This window comes from Chlorocebus sabaeus, chromosome 21, assembly GCF_047675955.1.
Source record: "Chlorocebus sabaeus isolate Y175 chromosome 21, mChlSab1.0.hap1, whole genome shotgun sequence".
Classification (NCBI taxonomy): domain Eukaryota; kingdom Metazoa; phylum Chordata; class Mammalia; order Primates; family Cercopithecidae; genus Chlorocebus; species Chlorocebus sabaeus.
In genome coordinates, this window is record NC_132924.1 from 17,046,527 (window position 1) to 17,071,322 (window position 24,796).

Below are 24,796 nucleotides of genomic sequence, written 5' to 3' on the forward strand. Positions count from 1 at the left end.
AATGAACAAGAACAATATACAGTTAAATGAAAATAAAAAGGCCAGGCATGGTGGCTCATGCCTGTAATCCCAGCACTTTGGGAGACCGAGGCAGGTGGATCATGAGGTCAGGAGTTCAAGATCAGCCTGACCAACATGGTGAAACCCCATCTCTACTAAAATTACAATTAGCCAGGTGTAATTGCGCAAGGCTGTAATCCCAGCCACTCAGGAGGCTGAGGCAGGAGAATCGCTTGAATCCGGGAGGCAGAGGTTGCAGTGAGCCGAGATCATGCCACTGCACTCCAGCCTGGGTGACAGAGCAAGACTCCATCTTAAAAAAAAGAAAATAAACATAGAAACTTTAAGAACCAGTTAACAGTAGGGCACACTCTAATATTCACTGACATAAAGTTTCAGAAAGGGCAAAATTAATCTCTGGTGACAGGGGCCAGAACAGTGATGACCTGGGGTGGGGTGTGGGCTGGTCTCTCCTGTCAGGTTTCGAAGGGCAGGTACACAAGCATGTGCACTTACCAAAACCTACTGCACTGTGCATCCGACTGCACTGATGTCCCTGGCTTCTCGTTGAAGCAACTTGGGTGACAGGCCATCCAGAGCCAGTCATGTCTTGCCCTCCCATCCAGGGCAGGCAGGATGGGCTGTCTCAATGGCTACCAAAGCCTGGAAGGCTGGAAGGGTGGCAAGGAGGAGACCCACAGTGGGTAGAGTTACATAGGGCAGAGGTGGGGGCCACTGCCTGCTGGGGAGGACCACTGGAGGGAGCTGGGGCAGAGTGGGAGGGACTGAAGGGAGCGAAGCTGACCCCTCACATGAGTTGGGAGAGTTAGGAAGTGTTTTTTCCTCTGCAATGTTTGGGAGAATTGGGGGATTTATGTCCATTCTTTAGTGTTTGGTAGAATTCACCATCTGGTCCTGGGCTTTTCTTTGTTGGTAAGCTTTTGATGACCGGTTCTACCTATGTGTTTTAGGTTGGTTCAGATATTTTCATTTTTCTTCTTTTTTTGAGGTAAGGTCTCTGTCTCTGCCTCAATCCTGGCTGGAGTGCAGTGATGTCGTCATAGGTCATTGCAGCTTTGAACTCCTGGGCTCTAGCTATCCTCCTGCTTCAGCCTCCCAAGTAGCTGGGGCTTCAGGCACATGCCATCACACCCAATTTATTTTTAAAGTTTTTGTAGAGGCAGGGTCTCTGTTGCCTAGGCTGGTCTCGAACTCCTGGCTTCAGGCCATCCTCCTACCTCATTAGTTCTCCCCAAGTGCTGGGATCACAGGTGTGAGCCACTGCGCCTGGCCCTGTTCAGATTTTCTGTTTTTCCTGGGACAGTTTTGGTCATTTGTATCTTTCTAGGAATATTTTTTTTGAGACAGAGTCTTACTCTGTTGCCCAGGCTGGAGTGCAATGGCGTGATCTCAGCTCACTGCAACTTCTGCCTCCTGGGTTCAAGTTATTTTCCTGCCTCAGCCTCATGAGTAGCTGTGATTATAGGTGTGAGCCACCACGCCTGGCTAATTTTTGTATTTTAGTAGAGACAGGGTTTCACCATGTTGGCCAGGTTGGTCTCAAACTCCTGACCTCAGGTAATCTGCCTGACAGTCTGCCAAAGTGCTGGGATTACAGGTGTGAGCCACCGCACCCAGCCAAGATGTCGCTTCTTTTTAAATGTTGGCATTTGCAGCTATAAACTTCCCTCAGAGCAGTTTTTGCCTCATTCCTTAAGTTCTGGTACGTTGTATTTTTATCCATCTCTATTTTCTAATTTTCCTAGTGATTTCTCCTTTGACTCTTTGGTTGTTAAAGTGTGTTCAATTTCTATGTATGTGTGAATTTTCATTTTCCTTCTGGTATAGATTTCCAGTTTTATTCCATCGTGATTGGAGAAGGCAGTTTGCAGGATTCCACTTTCTAATTTACTGGGACTTGCTTTGTACACTAACATGTGGTCTGTCCTGGAGGATATTCACTGTGCACTTAGGAACGTGTGTTCTGCTGCTGTTGGGTGGAGCGTTGTTAGGTCTGGTCAGCCTTTTGGTTTTTATGCAATACTTGGCACATACACAAGAAAATATGTGACACAGAAAGTACAATAAAGTGAAACCCACGAAGCCACCACTGACCCTGAGGTTCAGAACCTCCAGCATCTCTGCTCTTCCCTCAGCGGGGCCCCGTCCCCTACCCATGGGTGAGCACTGTGTCGTGCTGACTCCCTGCCCTCCTTGGTGACTTTAGCACCTGGGTATGAATCCCATACGTATTTGGTTTTGAGATTTATAAAAATGGCATCATACTGTATGAACTGTCTTGCTTTTTCACCCCACGTTGTTTCTGAGATGTGTTCGTGACGGAGCACAGGGCCACGGTGCCCACGCATTCCTCTATCATTTCTCCAGCCTTCTGAGGATGGGCTTCTGGGTTGTTTGCAGCCTTTTGCTTGTCCCAGTCTTCCGGTTTCTCCACTCCATCCAGGAGCATCACGTTTGCAACAGGCAGGGCAGGTGGTGCATCAGATGTTCAGGACACAGTTGTTTGACACCCAAGAAAGCAGGGCCCGGGGCCTGGATCAGGCCATGGCTGAGTGGGACAGCACTGGGCTGTCTCCACACCCAGCACCAGGAGTGTGTGCACTGCTGCTTCTTTTGTTTCCTCCACTTCTGTTCCCTCGTCCAGAGGGCAGAAGAGCTGGAAACAGAGACTTTGTCAGGAAACAAGGAAGCCCACCTGTGTGGTCCCAAATGTTGCAGGAACAATGCTCACACCAGACACCTCCCTCCTCCTCCTCCCTGCAGCTTCTGGGCTCCCACAGACAGATGCCCTCCTCCAGTGCCTCAAGGGGCAGGCCTTGGCTGCCAGCCTGAGGATGCCCAGAGCTCCCCTCCTCCCCTAGGTTCCCATGTTCCCCCAGTTCTTGCCTCTCCTGCTGGCTGGCTGGGAAGGCCCTCAAGGATGGGGCCCAGGACAGGAGGAAAGGGTGACCCAGACCCCCACCAAGCTGGACAGGCAGATGGTAGGCAGGACACACCTCTGCAATCTCTGGTAAGTGACAAGCAGAGGCCTCGCAGGGACAAGAGCTGAGAAGGAGCCCCTGGCTGGGCTGGGACTGCCAAACAGCTGGCTCAGTGCCCCAGGGCAAGCCCAGATAAGGTGACATAGTGGCAAATGTCTCTCCTGGGCAAGCCTGGAATGCTTCACAAAATAGCTCTTCAGCTGAAGCCAACTTGGAAAATTCCAGGGAAAAGGAAATTTACTATGGGGCGGGAATAGCTGAGCCTTAGCTTGGAACATCCAGAGCTCAACCTGGGGTCCCAAAAGCCACCAGAAGGTCGACCCATCCCCCAGAGCCTGCACAGGCTTTGCAGGCACAGAGGCCCAAGCTTTAGGCAGGTCGCTGGCTTACAGGGGAGAAAATAGTCCCTGGGAGCATGAAGGAGGGACTCAGCCAGGCCCACCAAGAGGGAGTCCTTTAATAGAGATCGGCACAGACAGGAGACACAACAGCCCGGGCGCCCTGCTCGCACAGGCTGGGGCCCTGAGCCAACAGATGCAGTGGCTTCCTCCTCCCCACCTGGGTGTGGAACCATGGGGTGGAGACGGAGAGGTGGCTTTAAAAAACACAGCTGTACTAATTCTTCACTTTCACAGAGACGGGGAACTTGGGAGCGCAGCCCGCTAGAGAATCTTTACACAGAGCTGAATCTGAGAGCCCACCCACCCCCCTCGGCCGGGCTGAAGCTCATTGTCCCCCACCCACTGGAGGTTCCTCCCTGATCTGCCTGCACATGGGAAGGAGCAGAGTGCACAGGGAGACCGGGCTGTACAACAGGAACATGCTGGCTGGACAGCTGGCTCCCCTTTCCCAGCTGTTAGTGTTTCTACACTATGTACATTGTTGTGCTTTGTAGCTCCCCCACCCCGAGGATTCTGCCTGAAGCTGGGGTGGGGAGAGGAACCCGACACGACACACGGCTGGGCTGCCAGAGCTCCAGGCCCCCAAGAGGCTGCCATTCAGCGAGGTTCCAAGAGCTGGACTGCCAGGCACAGGGACCACTGGAGCCAAAGGCGCAGGGGACAGAGCCAGCCCCGCCAGATGCCCAGCTCTGCCCAGTGGAGGAGTTGTTGAAACAGAAGGATCAACGATGGACAAGAAGCAGGCTGGGCGGGGGCAGGCAGGGGTGGAAGGACAAGGTGTGAGGCTGTGAGACCAGGGGTGTGAGGTGTGCGTGGACAAGGCTGGAGAGGGCTGGGCAGGGGCACCTCAGCAAAAACTGTTCTGCAGCAGCAGGCTTGGCAGAGGGAGGTGGCGAGGGCTGCCGGGCTGGGAGCCCCTCCAATCGAGCACAGGGCTGGCGGCAGAAGGCTCTGGCTCCAGGTGTGTTTTGGGGGAGGTTTGGGAGAGACCACCGGGTGTCTCAGGGGGCTGGGCATGAAGGGCAGGGCTGTGGTGACATCTGTGAGCGTGTCCCCGCCGGGCCTGGGGTAAACACAGGATCAGTTGTTCTCAAACAGAGAGAGCAGGTCGTCATTGTTGTTTGTGGGGAGGTCGGGCGGTCCCAAGTAGGACAGTAGCTCATCAGGGTTGGTCAGTTCTGGGAGCAGCTGAGGACAAAGTGAACTATGTTAGCAGCTTTGGTCACTGACTGGCCACACCTGAGTGACCATCCTGTCACCACATCCCATCCAGGTGCAGTGGGAATGCTGAGCAGCTCCTCCCCACACACAGGCTGGGTGCGGGGCCCCACTATAGGCCTGCATGTGCTCAAGGAGGCACACGCCACCCCTGGGACCTCCCTGCAAGGCTGCTGAGGCCAGAACAGCTCGCAACATGCTGTCCAATACCACCAGGAAACGGGATGTGAGGGAGCACAGCCACTGCACACATTCTCTGTGCACCGGCCTGCGTGGGGATCCCCACCATGATTCCCCAAGGTGAATGCTGGTGGTGGAATTCCACGCCCCTAGGATTTTCTGCTTGGAGCTGTTCTTCCTAACTTTTTTCATGTTGAACTTCAATGAGTTTCTATTATGGTCCAGGGACAGTCAGTCCTGTCTTCCGTGTACTGAGTGTGCACTCCCATTCTACCTGTGAGTCAAGGCCCAGGGCTACTGAGCAAATGGACAGATGAAATCTGACTCAAAGGACCGTGCTGTCAGCTTCCAGCACAGTCTCCTCTGAGGACTCTGCATTGCCCGTATGGCATCCAGGCCCCTCATGAACACAAATGTGGTACACTGCATCCCACCCACAGCTACTCCAGGTATCTGACTCGTGAACAAAAGCTGCATCTGACCGGCTCTCTGAGGGGTCACTGTCTTCCCTTCCACAACACACTCGGAACCCAGGGACAACAGACACACCACCTCTAGCCCTGGCTCCCACACACTCCGTGGCATGGGGCCTGGTACTTACGTCCAGAGCCGGTTCTGGGGCCTCCCCAGCTCCAGACATGCTGGGGGGCCCCATCACGCCTGTGGCAGGACTGAAGGCCAGTTCACCCGTGGGCCCTAAGCTCGCTTGGCCCAAGGACTGCCGGGACGCTGAGGGAGGGTTTGAATGGTGCAGCTGGGGACCTGGAGGGGCCCCAAGGTTGGAGGTGTGTAGTCCTGGTGTCCCAGGATTGTGAGTGGGGTCCAGGTGACCTGCTGGTGCCATCTGAAGACACAGAGAAGAACTTGTCAAAACAGCTCAGGGGCTTCCCTGGGGAGACAGGCCCCCTTGGCCTCTTGGCATGGCACTGACCTGGCCTGGTAGGCAGGCGGTAGACTTCTCTGGAGTCAGGAGGCTGCTGGGAATGTCAGACTGGTAGGAGATGGGGGGTGGCCCCGGGGTGAACTCAGCAAGGGTTGGGGTGCTGGGTGTGGTGGGCGGGAAGGACTCAGGGAAAGTTCCAGGCCCCAGGAAGCTGGAACCTGCAAGAGGAGAGTTGGGGCCTGGGTGAGGGCTGGGGAAGGCTACCGCTGGCAGAGGGGCCAGGAGGGAGGCTTGCTGTGGCATGGGTGGGACTTGCAGTGCTCACCCACAAACAACAGCGGGTTTTGCAGAAGTCGCTATTTGGAAAAGGGCATTTCTTCTCATTGCTGCCAAGGGAATTGGCCTTGGGACATTCCTAGGAGTGAAGGTCTCGGAAGTTATAGGAATGGGAGCAGCCACAAACGCACGCACCACGCGTGTGAGGTGGGTCCCAGAGGGGGGCCCCAGATGGGGCCAGTCTGTGGAGGTGTTCCAGCCAAGAGCCCCTTACTCCAAACAGGGGGAAGGAAGGGTGGAAGCCCCACTGTCTGTTTCCTAGGACCATAGCCGAGACTATGCCTTCACCGCCACATCCCTGAGATGGGAAGGGCGGGAGGTACCCCATGGCATGTTTTGTGTGGAAACACTGATAACCTAGGCGTGCAGCCTGCATAGCCACATTCTTGCAGGTGAGGAGACAGATCTGGGGAGAGGGGCCATATGCCCAGGGTCATCTGAGGTTCAAGGCTAGCCTGCTGTACTTACCCTGGCCAGGGTAGTCGCTGGGGGCAGGGACTGAGGGGGGCTGCAGGGGGGCAAAGGGGGCAGCGCCGGGGCCCAGGGCGGCGATCATCTCCATCACGCTGGGCATGAGCACGTGGGCGGGGCTCACGGTGCGGCAGCGCTTCAGTGCCGGCCCGTCCGGCTCCTCCTTGATGTGCATGTCAGGCTTCACGGGCACTGGCTTCCAGCTGCATGTGGGGTCAATGGTGATCTCCTCATAGTCAGAGCTGGGCAGGGACATGTGGGGAATGGTTACCTCCTGGCCTGCTGCTGACCCGGCACCCACTGCCCCTCCCAGCCCTGGGCTAAGTTTTCAGGCAGTTTCCCCCGCTCAAATGCTTGCTGCCACCCAGCACCTTCCACGCCCAGCAGGACGCTGGGCCCAGCACCAATACTCAGGTAGGACACACACGCTGTCTCTGGCCTGGAATGCAGCCTGCTCCATGCTGGAAAGAGGCTGGAAGGCTGCACTTGGCAAGGGACATCCCCCTACACGTCCTGGGGCTGCCCTCCAGTGGCCACAGATGCAGAGATCACAGGAAAAGGATGCTTACTTCTGAATGTAAATCAGGATGCCCAGCATGTACTGGTCCACCTCCAGGCCCTCCAGCAAAGCTGTCTTGCTGTGGGGAAAAAAAGGGACACAGCTCAGAGACCTTATACAACCTTGTCCTGGGCACAGGCCCTGTCATTTCTCAGCCCTGTCAGCTGTGACCCAGGATGAGGCAATCCTGTGTGAGGCAACTGAACAAGGTAACTCTGTGTGAGCTGACCCTGTGTGAGGTGACAGTACAACGTGACCCTGTATGACTGACCCTCGTGTGAGGTGATAATAAGAGGTGATCCTGTGCATGTAGTGACCCTGTATGAAGTGACTCTGCACAAGATGACTGCATGAGATGACCCTGCGTAAGGCCACCCTATATGAGCTCTCTGCACTGAGCTGCACAATCCCAGTCCATGCGGCGACTTCTCCCACCAGGCTTGGGTCTTTGATGATGCCACTGGAGGTTTCACCCATGAAAGCCTCTAAAAGCACCAGCCCCTCCCCCATCACACATTGCATCTGAGACTCACTTGCACACAGGACACCTCCAAGTCCCCCGCTCACAGTTGAGCTGCAGGTACGACTCCAGGTCAAAGCACTACAGAGAGATGGGGAGAAAATCAGTTTCTCATTGTGGGCAGGACAGGGAAGACCTGGTCACTCTGCAATCCATTTTCAGGAATGTGTGACTTATTTACATGCATATCTGAGATACTTCATTTACCAGGTTTTCCCTGCACCATCATTCTAATGGATCAAGGTTGGGAACAGCCCAAACAGCTCTCACTGGGACTGGAATGCCATGTGGCCAAAGCAAGAATCGGGCAGCTGTGCTGACTAGGACCCACTTCCAGAACATGGTGTTTTTGTTTGTTTTGTTTTGTTTTGAAACAGAGTCTTGCTCTGTCGCCCAGGCTGGAGTGCAGTGACTCGATCTCAGCTCACTGCAACCTCTGCCTCCCGGGTTCAAGCGATTCTCCTACCTCAGCCTCCTGAGTAGCTGGGATTACAGGCACACACCACCATGCCCCAGCTAATTTTTACATTTTTAGTAGAGACAGGGTTTCACCATGCTGGCCAGGCTGGTCTCGAACTCCTTACCTCGTGATCCACCCACCCTGGCCTCCCAAGTGCTGGGATTACAGGCGTGAGTCACCGCACCCGGCCTCAGAACATGGTGTTACAAGAAGAAAAATGACAGCACAGAGCAGTTTGTGCAATAGGGACCACTACGTAACTACAGAGACAGTGCGATGTGCGTCTATTTGTCCATACCCACAGTATTTCTGCAAAGACAGACACGCTAACGATAGTCACTCTTGTGGGTAGGGCAGGAAGACTGGACCCTGCAACCTTATGCCTTTCAAAACGTGAACTCTTGGCCGGATGCAGTGGCTCCCGCCTGTAATCCCAGCACTTTGGGAGGCTGAGGCAGGCGGATCATGAGGTCAGGAGATCAAGACCATCCTGGCTAAGACGGTGAAACCCCGTCTCTACTAAAAAAAAATACGAAAAATTAACCAGGCGTGGTGGCAGGGGCCTGTAGTCCCAGCTACTGGGGAGGCTGAGGCAGGAGAATGGTGTGGACCTGGGAGGCGGAGCTTGCAGTGAGCCGGGATCGCGCCACCGCACTCCAGCCTGGGCGACAGAGTGGGAGTACATCTCAAAAAAAAAAAAAAAAAAATATAAATAAATAAATAAATAAATAAACTTGAATCCATAATGAAGCAGGCAGTAAAAAAGTTAGTAAAATGATAATTATATTTGGAAGAAAAAATAGCCTAGTCTTGGGGGAGCCAGGCCCACCTGCCTCCTTGACGGGGGAGGCCTGTCCTGTCAACCTGACAGCCAAGGCACTAGGAGTTCATGTCTGTCCAGAGAATGACACTGATGTATTGACTCAAGATATTTTAGCAGCAGCAAATTCCACCAAGGTTCTGCAGTAACCACCTACCTGTATGTGGCGACAGTCATGACCTCGGGCGGGGAGCTGGATCCTGCGGAAGGTGATGGGGCACTTCAGGGACACCTTGATAGCTGTCTGCTCCACCCCGTCCTCTCCGTTGGGCCCAGGGGTGCCAGGGATGGTGCCACTGCTGAAGTTCCGCTTTACTGACATCAACAAGGTAATGGACTTGAGTAAAGGGTCCTCAAGATGGGGAGGTGTGAATGGGGATACCAACTAGGCAGGGACCCACTCACTGACCCACTGACAACTCTGAGGGGCCACCTGGAGCTGACCACTGCCCCTACTGCAGAGCCACCTGTCCAAGGAGATGACCTGGTGTGGCATGAGGAGGTGCCCGCAAGGAGGATTGTTTGGCTTGGGCATGGGCCACATAGAGTGTGGATGGCTGCCTGGCAGCTGAGGGGCAGGGGCCACTCACTCTTGGTGATGCAGTGCTCGGCAGGCAGGAGGCGCTTTTTGAGGAGGCCCTGCAGCACTGAGCGGACGGACGGGCGGTGCACTAGCTGCAGCACGAAGAGGTGGGACTGCAAAACAACGGGAGGATGTTGTTGGTGTCGTTGGGGAGAATTGGACCAGGGGCCACCCTGGCCAGGTAAAGGGTGTGCTGGGGAGTGTGTGTCAGGGGCTGCCAGGTGGGGGAGGGACAAGGCTGAGGGCAGGGTGGGCTGGGGGTGGAGGGTCAGCCAGCAACATTCTTCAGTGGCTTGGCCCCATCCAGCTGCCTTTCCTGGCCTCAGCACCCTGCCCACACTTGTACCCATCTCTGCAGCTGTGCTGGGCATCCTGCCTGTCTAATCATCACCCAGTCACCACCTCTCCATCAAGAGAATCAACTCAAGTCCCCTTGAACGTCCCCCCTGCTCGCACATCCACAGTCACAGATGCTGGGTCTGTGTTGACATCTGCCACATCCCATAAATTTGTGGTGTGTGGCCACCCCGTCCCCAAGGCCCTCACGCCCAGGCTGACTAGCGCACTTATAAGCCGTGCCTTTCTCCTCTAGCCCAAGGGTGACCCTGATGCTTCCTAGAACCGGTAATGCTTGATCAGCTGGGGACTCCGAGCTCCATGAGCTTTCTGCACAGCCTGGTTTCTCTTACATAATTAATGTGACCATCAAATCTAGTCAATTTATTCTAACTGGAAAACAGCTAGGGTGTGTTACTGAATCGCTTTCCTAAAGGGCAAGGATGACAGATTAAAATGGAAATACAAGGCAGTAACAAGGAGAAGCAACGCGTTTTTCTGAAATAATAAAGCCCCCATGGCCTGCTCTCCATCCCCCAAGGGGGCACACACGCTACAGCAGGCAGCAAGCAGCAGGCAGCAAAACAGCAGGAGGCGGCGGCCCGCCCAGGTCCTGGCTCTGCTCCCACTGCGCCGCTGGGCCAGGCCCCGCCCACACCCCGCCCCACCCCATGGCACCGCCCCCACGGCACCGCAGGACACGCACGCAGCAGCAGGCGGTGACGGTGATCTGGATGGTGTTGCGGCCTGGCTGACACACGTGCTTCAGGTAGAGTGGCTTGTGTGAGGTCTTGTTGTCGCCGCGCTCGATGGTGAGCGGCGTGGCATTGACGCTGACCTGCACCGAGGCTGGCCAGTTGGTGTTCATCTGCCGGTCCTCGTGGTGGTAGCACTTGAACTGCAACTCCAGGTCAGGCCTGCTTAGGAAGATGGGTGGACACCCAGAAAAGGGGCCCTGAGAGTGTGGGAGGAGGAACAGAGCCACGTGGGGGTCAGGTGGGGGCCAGGCGGAGCTCACCTCAGCATCAGGGTCTTGTAGACTGAGTCTCGCAGCTGGAAGACGTGGTTGCTCACAGCCAAGTTGTGCTGCAGGCGGAAGGGCTCCAGGACCACCCCATCGCGCACAGGGAAGGTCAGCCGCAACTCGTCACAAGGCCCACTTCCTGGAAGCAGAGGCCACTGGCTGTGAGCTGGGCTGCCCCAGCCCCAGCATCTTGTGCCACTCAAGGAGGGCAGCGGCTTCCCAGTCACCTTCCCCACGGGGACCTTGGCGAAGGGAGCCCCTCCTGTCAGGCACTGCTTGGCAGGCCTGAGTGGTGCCCTGGGGCTGGGGCCATGGGCAGCATCTCTCCTGAGGCCTGGGCATTTGGTCGTGATGTTCTCTTTTGTCTCCTGCCTCGGCAGCCCAGCCCAAAGTCCCCTAAACCATAATAGGGGAACATGTCCCCAATCCAGACAGAAGCTGTTTCCAGTGCTTTCAGAGAGACTAGGAGGCCAAGGTGTGTGAGGGCCACCTGCAATTGCCCTACAGCTCCGTTTAGAGTTCTACGACCCCAACTTCTGCTGCTGTGGTCTCCCTGGAATGGGCTTCGGGGGGTTCATAAATCCCCTGAAATTATACACAACATTTTGTGCACGGGGTTATTTTTCTAGAGAGAAGAGCCACAGCCTCCTTTGCAAAGAAACCCACAAACAGAACAAAAAGGTGAAGGCTTGGCACTAAGCGACTTGTCTTTAAGAAGATGGAATCCTTGGCCTTTTTTTTTTTTTTTTTTTTAAAGACAGGGTCTTACTTTGTCACCCCGGTTGAAGTGCAGTGGCAAGATCATACTCACTGTAACCCTGAACTCTTGTGCTCAGCCTCCCAAGGTGCTGGGATTACAAGTGTGAGCCACCACACCCAGCCCTTTTCTTAGGGATATGGCAGCCACCCCCTGTCCCCCAAGATCCTACAGGACTCTCTGGAGTCCTGTGATTCCCCCATACCCACCCTGGCCTTGTCACCCCATTGTCCCAAGAGTGGACAGACTTACCAGAGGGCGATGAGTGCAAGGAACTGAGGTTGGGCTTGAGATCAGGCAGGAAGGGAGACTTGACCTCTTGGCTTGGTGACATGTAAGGGACGCTGCTGCTTGGGGTCATGGGTGGCGTGGGGTTCCCTGGCAGTGGGGAACTGGGATAGCCCGGGATGGAACGGGTAGGCTGTAGGGTTGAGCACAAACAGTCAAGGCAGAATGCCAGGGTGGATGGGAGTGGAGTCTGTTCATGGAGCACCCACTGGAAACCATGGTAACAGAGGTGGACAGGAGGCAGCCCCAGGGGTGCCTGCCCGGTCGCCCTCTCTCCATATGCCCACCCTGTGAGCCTCCCGGCCCATCCGCCCAGCCAGGCCCCCTACCCCACTCAGGCCAGGCTGGCTGTAGCTGACGCTGCCCCCGTTGAAGCTGGCGCCCTGCCCGTTGAACTGCTCTGTGGGCTGCAGGAGAGAAAACTGCATGCACCTGGGGCTCTAGCCGGGCCCCCTGGACCTGACCCTAGAAGCCCACCACACATGGTCTTCTTTACACTCTCTTGTATTTTTCCAAATAATCTACAAGTAACACTACTTAAAGCAATCATAGCCACAGAGGAAAATGATCAAAAAGGTCGGAGGAGCTGAAAAGATAAAGGCACACTAAGCCCTCCTCCTCTCCTCCCCCCAGCTGCACCACCCGGCACACCCAGGCTCCCAGGGAGGTGCACTCTGCCCATGCACCCAGAAAGGGTGCATGGCCAGCAGCGAGAGCCCATCCTCTCACTGGATTTCTCTGCAGCAAGCAGAAGGAATGAGGACACTTTTCCATAAAGGACATTCAAATGTCTTGGGTGCCTGCCTGCTGCTCCCTGCACTGGATACCCCTGAGATATATTAAGCTTGTAAAGGGTCCTTTCGGAAGTGGATCCCAAATCCCGGGAGCTGCTCCTACACTGGTCAGGAACCCCCAACCCCCATCTCCCATCTCCTGTAGAGCTGTGGTCCATGAGCACACATGGACCCACACACCCTGCTGGCCCCTTTAGCCACCCTGTCGCTCTTGAGGACAGGACTGCCCCAAGGTCCCGTCCCACAGCACTCAGCATGGAGCCCGGCACAGGGCCTAGAGGAGCCTGCCCTACCTTGTAGTGCAGTCCCGTGGGGCCGGGCACAGACAGGGACTGGCTCATGCCCTGCTGCAGGGGCAGCCTGTGCCCAGGGTAGGAAGGGGAGGGGGCAGGGGGCTGCCCAGGGCTGGGCGCAAACTGGGCGGTGCTGGGTGCGTACTGGCCTCCTTGCAGATACTGCTGCCCTGGATACACCTGAACAAGAGGCAAAATGCCCGAGGGGAGAAAAGAGGCATCAGGGGAGCTGGTTCCAGAAGGAAAGCAGAGTCTCATGTGTGGCAGGGTTGGGGGAATGGAGATTTCCTGGTCCCCTTGAAGATCCTGCCGTGACACTGTCAGGCATAGGCAGTTCTCACATGCAGAAGTCTGTTTTGTTTTGTTTTTTTTTAATTTGAGACAGTCTCACTCTGTCGCCCAGGCTGAAGTGCAGTGGTGCAATCTTGGCTCACTGCAGCCTCCACCTCCCGGGTTTGAGCAATTCTCCTGCCTCAGCCTCCCAAGCAGCTGGGATTACAGGTGCACGCCATCATGCCCAGCTAATTTTTTGTATTATTAGTAGAGATGGGGGTTTTACCACACTGGCCAGGCTGGTCTCGAACTCCTGACCTCAAGTGATTCACTTGTCTCAGCCTCCCAAAGTGCTGGGATTACAGGCGTAAGCCACAAGGCCTGGCTTTTGCTCCTTTTTTTTTTTTTTTTTTTTTTTTTTTTAAACAAGGTCTCACTCCTGTTGCCCAGCCTGAAGTGCAGGGGAGCGATCACAGCTCACTGCACCCTCAACTTTCTGGGTTCAGGCAATCCTCCCACCTCTGCCTCCCAAGGAGCTGTGACTACAGGTACATGCCACCACACTAGGCTAATTTTTGTAGAGGCAGGGTTTCGCCATGTTGCCCAGGCTGGTCTCAAACTCCTGAGCTCAAGGGATTCACTCTCCTTGGTCTCCCACAGTGCAAGGACTACAGGCATGAGCCACCACGCCCAGCCAGAAGCCTGCTCTTTACCACAGCTCTAAAGAGTGCCTGGGTGAGGGAGTTGGTACCCAAGGTCCCAAACTAGGTGACCTGGACACTCACCTCAGAGTAGGTTCTCTTGACCCCCTGTCGGGGCAGTGGCTGGGCCTGGGGAGGCCCAGGATACCCATGTTGGGGCAGGCGCTGCCCTGCATACAAGGGCGTCATTCCTGCTGCCCGGGTGGGGTTCATAGCCATGGGGGAGAGGCCAGAGGGGCCCATCACCCCTCCCATGCCAGCAGGGTTCATGCCAGTGGGGACACCAGGCCCCCGGGGACCTCCATGCTGCAGAAACTGGCTGTTAAAAGACTGTCCGGCCCCCATCTAGGAAGAGAAAAAAAGAATGGTCCAGGTCCCACACACAAAGGGCTCCAAAAGATAGGCATACCACCCACCCACTCACCCATGTGGGCACCATACCCTTTCACAGGACACCCCAGAAACCTCTCCCCTCAGAACCTCACTCCTTTCCTCACATCTCTCTTTTACGGGCCTCGTGAGCCCTGGCATATTCCGTGCTTGTCCCTGGAGCCCACTGTCTGGCTGAGTACCTCCTCCCAGGCCCTCAGGCTGGCTGCCACGTGGGAGGAGCTGCTGAGGGGGGCTCACCGCTCCATACTGGCTCAGCTCCTGGCTCTGCTTCTCTTGGAGAGCAGCCACGGTGGCTGTGGCTGTGGCGGTGGCAGTGGCTGCCGCAGCAGCCACAGCTGCAGCAGCTGCCGCTTGTGTGAAGTCAGTGGAGGGTCTTGCAGCATGTGAGGGGAGGCCCAGGCCCCCGGGGCCACCTGCATACCTGCAGGAGACACAGGATTGCCACACTCTCTGTGTGGGCTCATGAGGGCCAGGACCGTGCTTAGCCCAGAGGCATGCAGCACTCAGGGGGAGCCCATTCTTTCTAGACCCTCCACTACAGCTGTCGGAGCTGGCAGGAAGCAGAGAGGGAACGTCCAGCTGATCAGTGCCACAGTTCTGAGGTGCCTGCCAGGTTGATGGCTCCTAGCATACCTGCCAGGTGAGGGGACCTGCTTACCCAGTGGTGAAGCCGGGGGCCCCAGGGTAGCCCCCGCGGCTGTACACGCCTTGCTGCACGTAGCCCTTGTTGGCGCCGCCTTCAGCAAACGCCTGCTGTCCCAGGCACTGTGGGGAGGTCAAGGCGGAGCTGCCCCCTGCCACACCAGGCATCATGGAGCCGCCAGAGGGACTCCCTGCAGGGCCCATAGGGTTCCCCAAAACCTATGAGGAAGCAGGAATCACCAAAGGGAACCAGCCAAACAATGTGCTTCATGCAGCAGTTCCAAAGTGCTAGAAACCAAAAGTCCTGGCAAGTGGATTGGGGGAGCAGTGGGGGGGACGGGGTATAGCACGGGAAGCAGGGAAAGCAGCTGTCCACAGGTAGGTTGGGGCATTTTGTGAAGGCTAGGTGAAGACAGGAGAAGAAAATCCCACACCAGGCGTGGAAAGAGAACCCGTGTCCAAAGACAGGAGACTCAGGAGGCCCCATTCTCATGTCATGCCTCAGCCTCTCTGTCCTCACCTCTCAGCCTCTTTGTCTCTCAGAGCTCTGAGGAGGCACTAAGCACTGCCAAGCACTGGGAGGCTCTGTCTGCTCGGGGATGGGGCCCCAGTGGGTGCTTACCTGGCTCTGTGTCGCGTTGCCAACTCCCCACACAGTAGTGACCACGGACAGCGATCCAGCCGGCTGAGTGGCGCTTTGTTGCCAAGGCACAGACTCATATGCGAATGAACCATCACTGCAGGGAGAGAGGCTGCTGAGGCCTGGGTCCAGAAATGACACCCCCAACCCCAGGGCCTGAGGGGTGGGCAAAGGAGCCCACACTCACCCGTGTGGCGCGGGGGGCAGGGCAGGTTTCATGGGGTTCATGGAGTTCATTGGCAATGGAGCAGCCTATAGGCCGGGTCTGACAGTGTTTATCTGGAACTCAGTTGCTCTGGCTGCCCGACAGGAAGGAAGGGATATTAGCTGAGATGCAGCCAGGAGACCCTTTCGGCAGGGTGGAGGGACCCCGGTGCCAGCAGGCCCTACCTCTTTCTCAGTAAGGGACCCCTGGGCTCTGATGGCAGGCAAGGCAGTGGAGGAGTCTAATACTGGCCCACCCCACCCACTCTGGTGAGGCTCTGCCCCCACAAACCCAGCCTGGAGGCCAGCATGAACCCTTTCTGACCCAGGCCCTGCCACCCAGAGTCCCTGGATCAACCCTAGAGATGGACTTCCTGATTCCAAATACTTTCCCCACTCTCCCGCCCACACCGAGGCCTGGCTATCCATATAAAGCCAGGGACAATCCTAGCTACCCCGTAGAAACTGGGGTTTAGAGAGGAGCCGGTAGCCAGGAACCCTCAGAAGGCCCTGGGGTGAAGGACAGAGGGCCAGTCAGGGTGAGGTCCTGCTCAAAGTCTTGCCTACCCTGAGTAGCCCAGGTAGGGGCATGTTCTGGAGGCCAGGGGCTGAGAAAGCCAAGGAGGAGAGTGCAGGGGTGCGGTGATCACAGGAGTGCAGTGGTCAACCAACAACCCTCCATCCTGGCCTTGGGGAGGGACATGCAGGATGCCTGCTGAAATGGGGTATGGGACCAGTAACCCGGGCCCTGGCTAGCAGCCCCTCCCAACAAGAGGGCCCTCCTTAGGGTAGCAGAAGGGCTCCAGGCCAGGGGACCTCAGAACTGACCCAGATTCCACCAAGTGGGGGCTGCCTGAGGCTGATATGGTCATAGGGGCCAGGCGCGCAGACCCACTGGCGCATCCATGACACCCCCAGGAGAGGGCAGGGACACACAGCACAATAGATGGAGGGTGGGTACACACAGACCTGGCAGGGACTGCGACTTGGCCAGTGTTTCTAAGCAAGGGGCTGGGGGACACTGAAGCGACTCTGCAAGATGGGGCTGAGTGGATACCAGGGACCTGGTGCTCAGGACAGGGCAGCAGAGGGGGTGTGTCAGGGAAGATGCAGCAGGACACTTGCAGGACCACAGTGCTGGCACCATGGGACTTCTACGTGCCATGCTAAGTTTGCTCTCCCATTTAGTAAACAAGCCACGGAAGTGACCACACCTTCAGGCTGCTTCCGAGTGCCACACCTTCCAACACTGCCACAAGCAAGCCCCTTACCAAAGCAGGCCCAGACATCCCCTGGGGCCCTGCCCCTGGACTGTCCCTGAAGGGCCCTCACTGGCACTACCCTGGGTCCTGACACTCCCAGGACATCCTGCCACATCCACCTCTGCCTGCCTGGGCTATCCACAGAGGAACACTGGCTGCAGCACAGGCCAAGCAGTGGGTGTGTGAGTACCCGTTTCAGCTGTTTCTCAGGAGTCCCCAGGCATGCTCACCTTGGATATCACTCCCTTTTAGGGCCTGCAAGGTTGCCACACATAGACATGCCACCTGAGGTGTGCTGACTACTGGTGCCATCCTGCCATCGCAGCACTCACATGACCTCTCCATGCCCCAGGAGAGGGTGGCCCCGCATTCATCTAGGCTGCCATTTCTTGTGCTGACCGAGGGCCTCACCAATGGAGGTAGGAACAGCCTCACCCCTCAAAATATAGACCTGGAGATTCTGAGGGCGAGCTGTGTGCCCAGGGCCCCAGAGCAGGTGAGACGTAGAGCTAAGCTCTGCCTGGGGAGTCTAAGCATGTGGCCTTTCACTGGATCTTCCCACCACCGAGCACTGGGACTAGGGGGTAGCAATTAGGGAAGAGGGAGAGGGCGGTGGTCTGGAATTCCTCACATCCTCAGGACAGGCAAGACTTTATTCCTGGCCCATATGCTCCTCCCCTTGCTCCCCCAGTCCAAGTCCTGCCCAGGAAGCAGGGGTGAGGAAAACCAGGGGCTGATGGCTCCAGAAGGCTCTAGGCACCTGGACTCTGGGCAAGAACAGGCCTGGAAGCTGAGATGGCCCAGCCAGGCAAGGTAGGGGTGGCAATCCCAGTCCCACAGCATGACTCACGAATACTGATGTTGGGGGACAGAGGAACCTGCCAATAGCCAGAAACTCCTCCCCAGAGCTGCTGGGTGGGGCCTTGAGCAGCCATACACAGACTTTAGGACTTAGAAGATAGATATGGTAATCAAAACTGTGTGGTACCAACAGGGGAACAGAACCATGGGCTAACAGGTGAGATCAGAGTCTGAAACAGATCTGCACAAATAGGCCCAAACGATGTCTGACAAAGGTTCAAGAGCAATTCAAAGGATGAAGGACAGCCTTTCCAGCCAATGGTGCTGAGACAGTGGAGCAACCGGGCATCAAAACAACAAACAAAACACCTCAACTTCACACCTTACACAAAAAGTAACTCAAAATGGTTTCTAGATTTAACTGTAAAACATAAAACTATAAAATATTCAGGAAAATACATAGGAGAAAATCTTTGCGATCTAGGCCAAAGAGTTCTTAGACCTGATACCAAAGGCATGATCCATAAAAGAAAAAACCCGATAAACTGGACTTCATCAAAATTAAAATTTTTCCTTCGTGAAAGGCCCTGCTAAGAGGTTGAAAAGGTAAGATACAGGCCAGGATAAATATTTGCAAGCTGCATAGCCAACAAAGGACTAGTATCTAGAACATATAAAGAATTCTTGGCCAGGCACAGTGGCTCACCCTTTATAATCCCAGCACTTTGGGAGGCGGAGGCAGGAGGACTGCTTGAGCCCAGGAGTTCAAGACCAGCCTGGGCAACATAGTGAGACCCCTGTCTCCTCAAGAAATTTAAAAATCAGCTGGGCGTGGTGGCATGCACCTGTAGTGCCAGCTTCTCAGGAGGCTACAGTGGGGGACCACTTGACCCCAGAAGGTGCAGGCTGGAGTGAGACATGATCATGCCACTGTACTCCAGCCTGGAAGACAGAGTGAACCATGACTGGAAAAAAAAAAAAAAAGAATTCTCAAAACTAAAAAAAAAAAATTAAAATAAAAAACTCCAATTAGAAAATAAGCAAAAAACATAAAAAGACACTTTGCCAGAGAATATACAGATGGCAAATAAGCATATGAAAAGATGCTCAGCATCACCAGTCAGTGGGGAAATGCAAATTAAAACCACAGTGAGATATCACTATACATCCATCAGAATGGCTAAAATAAAAAATAGTGACATCACTAAATGCTGGCAAGGAGAAACTGGATCTCTCACACATTACTAGTGGGAATGTAAAATGTACAGCCACTCTGGAAAACAGTCTGGCCGTATCATATGGAACTAAGCAAGCAGCTACCCTACTATGACCCAGCAACTGCACTTGTACGCATTTATCTCAGAGAAATGAAAACTTATGTTCACATAAAAACCTGTACACAAATGTTTATAACTGCTTTATTTGTAATAGCCATAAAATGGAAACAGCCCAGATGTCCTTCAGTGGATGAATAGTTAAATCAACGGTGGTACATCCATAGCCGGGATGCAATATAAAGGTATGAACTACTGATATACGGAACAACCTGGATGAATCTCCAGAGAATTAATGCTGAGTGGAAAAAGCCAATCCCAAGAGGCTACATGGCGTATGACTCCTTTATTTAGCATTCTTGACACACCAAAATTAGGGAAATGGAGAACAGGTTGGTGATTGCCAGGGGTTAAATGTGGGGGTAAAGGAGAAAGGTACTAAAGGTACTAATATCTTCTCCATTTCTATAATTTTGGCAGGAGGAAGGTGGGCGTGAATATAAGAAGGCAACAGGCTGGGCGTGGTGGCTCACACCTGTAATCCCAGCACTTTGGGAGGCTGAGGCAGGTGGATCATTTGAGGTCAGGAGTTCGAGACCAGCCTGGCCAACATGGTGAAACCCCATCTCTACTAAAAATGTAAGAATTAGCCGGGCGTGGTGGCAGGTGCCTGTAATCCCAGCAACCTGGGACGTTGAGGCAGGAGAATCGTTCGAAGCCAGGAGGCAGAGGTTGTAGTGAGCTGAGATCATGCCATTGCACTCCAGTCTGGGCGACAGAGCAAGACTCTGGCTCAAAAAACAAAACAAAAAAGGCTGGGTGTGGTAGCTTACGCCTGTAATTCCAGCACTTTGGGAGGGCAAGGCGGGTGGATCACCTAAGGTCAGGAGTTTGAGACCAGCCTGACCAACATGGTGAAACTCTGTCTCTACTAAAAATACAAAAACTAACTGGGCGTGGTGGCAGGTGCCTGTAATCCCAGCTACTCAGGAGGCTGAAGCAGGAGGATCACTTGGACCCGGGAGGTGGAGGCTGCAGTGAGCCGATCACAGTGAGCCGATTGCACTGAGGCCTGGGTCCAGAAATGACACCCCCAACCCCAGGGCCTGAGGGGTGGGCAGAGGAGCCCACACTCACCCGTGTGGCGCAGGGGGCAGGGCAGGTTTCATGGGGTTCACGTTCACTGGCAATGGAGCCAGGTCCATTGTTGCCTAGGCAACAATGGTGAAACTCTGTCTCAAAAAAAAAAAAAAAAAGGCAACAGGTGTAACCTCTTTACTGTATCAATGTAGTGTCCTGGTGCAATGTTGCACTAAAGTTTTCCAAGATGTTACCATTGGGGGAAACTGGGTAAAGGATAGAATGAATCTCTCTGTGTCATTTCTTATAATGCACATGAATCTTTCATTTCTTTTTTAGGAGATGGAATCTTGCTCCGTCACCCAGGCTGCTCACTGCAACCTCCGCCTCCCAGGTTCAAGTGATTCTCCTGCCTCAGCCTCCCAAGTAACTGGACTACAGGTGTGCACCACCATGCCTGGCTAATTTTTGTATTTTTAGTGGAGATGAAGGTTCCCCACGATGGCCAGGCTGGTCTTGAACTCTTGACCTCAAGTGATCCACCCACCTCTGCCTCCCAAAGTACTGGGATTGAGAGGTGTGCACCACCGTGTCCAGCCAATAATTTCAAAATAAAAAGTTTAATTACAATACAACTGCTACCACCAGCCTTCTGTACCCGCAGAACTGCTGTGACAATCCTTCCCTACTGGAAAGCTGGTTGGGTTGGCCTGGCCACTTTGCTGTCCCAAGAAGCACAGGGAGGGAATCTGGCAGGCAAGCAGAGGTGCCTCCTCCCCCAGCCCCTGGTCAAAGGCCTCAAAGTGCAGGCAGCACTCCGTGCAGAACTGCCTCATTTTAGGTCACCTAGGGCAGCAGCTCCTCAACTATAGCACATCAAAACTAGCTTGCAGCTGGTGATGACAGGCTGCCTAGCTCCACCTGAAGTCAGTAGGCTGGGCTGGGGCCTAAGCTTGTAATTTCTAACAAGTTTGCAGCTACTGCTGCTGCTAGTCCAGGAACTATAGTTTGAGAGCCTCAGATCTAGGAAATGGAGTGAGCTGGGGAGAAGGGGCACAGGGCAGGTACAGGGAGGGGAGGAGCCCACAGCAGGCTCCTATGTCACGTGGGCCTGGGGAATTCCACCCCTGATGCTTCTCTGCTGTGGACAGAGACCACAATTTCCAGTTCCCTCTGAGCTTACTCTTCACTGCACAGGGGGATTTCCTGCCGACCCGAACTCATGCCTCTGGTCTCCTCTCTGAGGACAGTCTCTTTAGAAAGACTTCCAGTCTCCAGGTCTGGTATCCTTGACCCTCTGCCCCTGATCATAGGGAAGCGTTTCTACGTTGTGTGTGTGCAGATCCTCCTCCCATCTCCTGGCTCTGAGTCTGGGCTGGGAACAAGCCTGGAGCCTGGAATCTGGATTCCAGATCAGGCAAGGCCCATGCCCACCAAGAGTCTTAGTGCCTGGCACTTTCCTTGTAAACTAACTCCAGCTGGAAGCTAGGACCCCTTGAAAGATGGACAAGGTCAGTCTAGAGGGCCACAAGGCTTTCTGGGGGTCAGATCACATCTTCCTCTAGACACAGAGCTACACAACTCACTACCCAGACCTCTCTTCCCCAAGTGTCCCAGAGTAGCTGCACCCCCAAGTCTCCTGGTTGGCCTCCTGAGCCTTGTTCCATGCCACCTCTCTGCCTGCCTAGTCAGTTAGGAGCAGGACCAGCAAGTGGGCCCTGTGGCAGGCAACCCTTCTCAATAGGTCACAAATCAGGTCTCACTGTCTCCAAGACTGCAGGGTCAGGATCCAACCTGGGTGACAATGGAGTCAAAGGGTCTTGAAGAAATGATGGCTCTGGAATGGGGCAGGAGCGGGGTCCCTGGTAGCAAAAAGTGGGGTGCTCACATGTACAGGTAGCTGAAAGTCCTGCCCCCTCTACCTGTAAGGCCACAGTACTAAACTGCCTAAGTGTAGGGCTAAGGCAGGATGCGGGGTTCATCAAAAAGTCCAGGAATAAGCAATGGCCCAGGCATGAGACGTTTCGGTGAACAGCTGAAGGGACAACCTTAACCTGGCATCAGTTTACAATGTGTTAAGATGGGTATCTGGTGGCATCCTAGGACTGAGGACACATGACCACCTTCATCTTATCAGCCCTTGGGAGCTCAATCCCAATAATCAAGATGCTCCCCAAACATCTTAGGCCTGTCCTTCAGAAATCTACACCGGCAACTGTCATCTGCTTGTTCTCCTCATTTACACTTCTAGCTTGTAACTACCCCCTGGGCATGACAAGGGCCATTCAAGGGTCAGTACCCCTGAAAATTAAGATTCCTTCACTTCTCCTGTTTCACTAAGCATCAAGGGAAGCCCTCTGGTTCTAGCTTGCCAGAACTTGGTGGTGAGTCTGTGTCCATCCTATCCATAATCACCACGGTCTCAGACCAAGTCACATGTTCTATGTGTGTCCCTGTGAAATCTGCGATGACACAAATTAAAGACACCACCATGGATGTTCTGTAATACTGGAAAGAGGGTACCCTAGGGAGAAGGAGAGGCAGAACACTGCAGGGCAGAGGGTCCAGGGAATGGGAGGAGAGACGGGGTAGGTGGAGGAGTAAACAAGGCACCGGGTGGGGGTCCCGCGGTGAAGGACACCTGGCACTAGGGAAGACAAGGCACCTCAGGGGAGCAGGGCATCCTCACGCCTGAGCTTCAGTATGTCCAGTTTGCAAAGGGGTGTCCTCATCAAAACTGCCAGCTGGGGGCTGGCAGCTCAGCGTCGTTCAGCCCAGGAGCGGAACAGCTCCTCCGCGAGCAGGTGACGGCCTCAGCGGGCCCCCACACTGCCCTGTTGGTGGGCACGTAAGTGGGAGCGGAGGGGCGTACCATGTAGGTGAGACTGCCTGGCCCCAGAGCCAGGAACGATCAGGTTGGAGCGAAGGCCCGGCCAGCCTTCATCGCTCAGGAGAGCCCCGAGCGCCGCTTACACCCCTCGGCCAGCCTCCAACAAAGACTCAGGGGAGGGCTAGACGACCCTGACGCCCACGGGGCCGAGCCTGCCCAAGACCACGACGCACGCGTGGCAGGTGCCGGCAGGTGGGCGGCAGAACCTTCAGCCCCAGCCCGGCTGCGAGCCCCAGCCCGGCTGCGAACCCCACCGCGGCGCCGCAACCGAACTGGGGCGCCCCGGGCGACTGGCTACACCTGCCCGCCCGCACCTGCCGGCCCGCACCTGCCGCACCTGCCCGCCCCCGCCGGCCCGCACCTGCCCGCGGGCGGCGTTGCCAGGGGCCACCCCCAGGGCCCCGCTCACCTCCGCCCGGCCTGGCCCGGCCCCTCGCCGTGGCGGCCCCCGGCCCGCGCCGCTCCATGCGCTCAGCCCGCCCTCCGCGCCGCCCGCCGCCCCGGGGCCGCCGCCACCCGCGCCATCGCGCCGCCGCCCGCTCCGAGGGCACAATGGAGCCGCCGCCGCGCCGTTCATGCATATGCATGACGCCGCGCAGCCGGCCCCGCCTCCCAGGCCAGAGCAGCAGAGCCCCGAGCCGGCGCTCGGGGCGGGGGCGGCCGCGAACCTGAGCGGCCCAAAGCGGCGGGGTGGGGCCAGGGCCGCAGGTGGCTGGGCGGGCAGGAGACGCAGCCTGATCGCGACTTGCGCCCCCAGCCCCCTCCACACCTTTCCAAACGCGGCGTCGGCAGAGCCACCGCGCGCTTCCTGCTCGCAGTCCGCCAGGAGCGGGGCGGGGCCGGGCGGCGGAGGCGGGGCCAGGACGCCGGGGCGGAGCCGAGTGGGCGGTGGGGCCAAGGTGCCGGGGCGGGGTCGAGAGGAGGAGGCGGAGCCAGGGAGCCGGGGCGGGGCCAGGGAGCCGGGGCGGGGCCAGGGTTCGGGGCGGGCCCCGGCGGAGGAGGAAAGGAAGAGTGAGTCCTCGCCCTTCCCCCACCCGCCTCGCCCGCGCCTTCCCTGCCTCCTGGGAGTCCTTTGCTCTGGCCCGGGGGGCGGGGACATGACTGGGAGACGGAGAGACCCGGGGTGCCTCTTTTGGGAGGGGATATTATTAAGGGACTCAGGAAGCCCCTCGTTAAAGCAGAAAATCAAACTTAACTGAACAAGTTCGCTTTCCTCACTGCCCAGTTCTCTCTTCCCAGCGGTTCTACTCCTGGAAAAAGTCACTATTGAGGTAGTCTAGCCTGATGGAATAGCCTCTCTGATCAGTTTCGACCTCTAAAATGCTATTATCAGCCTTTAAGTTATTCTTGACTTTTCCTACCGTAAGTTGAGGAAGACCACATTCTCTCAACTACCCATAATTAAATTTTCTTAATTGTGGTAAAATACATATAACGTAAAACTTACCATCTTAACTGTTTCCAAGTGTAGTTCTGTGGCACCAAGTACGTTCACATTCTTGTGCAACCACCATCCGTCTCCAGGACTTTTTCATCTTCTCAAATGGAAACTCAATACCCAGTAAACACTAGCTCCCCATTCTTTCCTCCTCCCAGCCTTTGGCATTCACTATTCTACTTTGTCTCTAAATTAGACTACTATAAGGACCACGTATAAGTGGAATCATATATTATATGTCTTTTTGTGACTGTCTTACTTCAGTTAGCACAA

The 24,796-nt window shown here is 55.6% G+C and overlaps 1 protein-coding gene and 1 long non-coding RNA gene across 7 annotated transcripts; one reads left to right on the forward strand and one right to left on the reverse strand.

Moving 5' to 3' along the window:
• Positions 1-3,438: 3,438 nt before the first annotated feature.
• Positions 3,439-23,939, reverse strand: ZMIZ2 (zinc finger MIZ-type containing 2). Of its 6 annotated transcripts, none has more exons than XM_007981420.3 (19): positions 23,855-23,939; positions 15,762-15,873; positions 15,557-15,671; positions 14,951-15,153; positions 14,530-14,713; positions 13,984-14,244; positions 12,926-13,105; positions 12,168-12,245; positions 11,803-11,971; positions 10,788-10,932; positions 10,476-10,686; positions 9,441-9,546; positions 9,008-9,165; positions 7,584-7,651; positions 7,061-7,129; positions 6,489-6,733; positions 5,733-5,902; positions 5,403-5,645; positions 3,439-4,591 (listed from the first exon to the last, which is right to left on the reverse strand). In XM_007981420.3, exons 2-19 carry the CDS (start codon positions 15,809-15,811, stop codon positions 4,484-4,486), a joined length of 2,763 nt encoding a protein of 920 aa, XP_007979611.3. In that variant the 5' UTR covers positions 15,812-15,873; positions 23,855-23,939; the 3' UTR covers positions 3,439-4,483. The 6 variants fall into 6 exon arrangements, 4 of the variants coding, with proteins under 4 accessions (XP_007979611.3, XP_007979612.3, XP_072864993.1 ...); XM_007981421.3 differs by lacking the exon at positions 23,855-23,939 and adding an exon at positions 23,495-23,823; XM_073008892.1 differs by lacking the exons at positions 12,168-12,245; positions 23,855-23,939 and adding an exon at positions 23,495-23,602.
• On the forward strand, positions 19,081-20,604 carry LOC140709635 (uncharacterized). The gene is made up of 3 exons (XR_012090298.1): positions 19,081-19,360; positions 19,596-19,754; positions 20,535-20,604. It is a non-coding gene; the product is annotated as an uncharacterized lncRNA (long non-coding RNA).
• Positions 23,940-24,796: the final 857 nt, after the last annotated feature.

What these genes read in the sequence shown, in the direction of transcription:
- ZMIZ2 (XM_007981420.3), bottom strand. Translation starts at nt 15,811, where the DNA reads ATGAACTCCATGAACCCCATGAAACCTGCCCTGCCCCCCGCGCCACAC. An exon ending in TCAAGAGAACCTACTCTGAG is followed by an intron (nt 13,106 to 13,983) that starts GTGAGTGTCCAG and finishes CCTCTTGTTCAG; the next exon opens with GTGTATCCAGGGCAGCAGTA. An exon ending in CTTGCACTCATCGCCCTCTG is followed by an intron (nt 10,933 to 11,802) that starts GTAAGTCTGTCC and finishes CTCTGCTTCCAG; the next exon opens with GAAGTGGGCCTTGTGACGAG.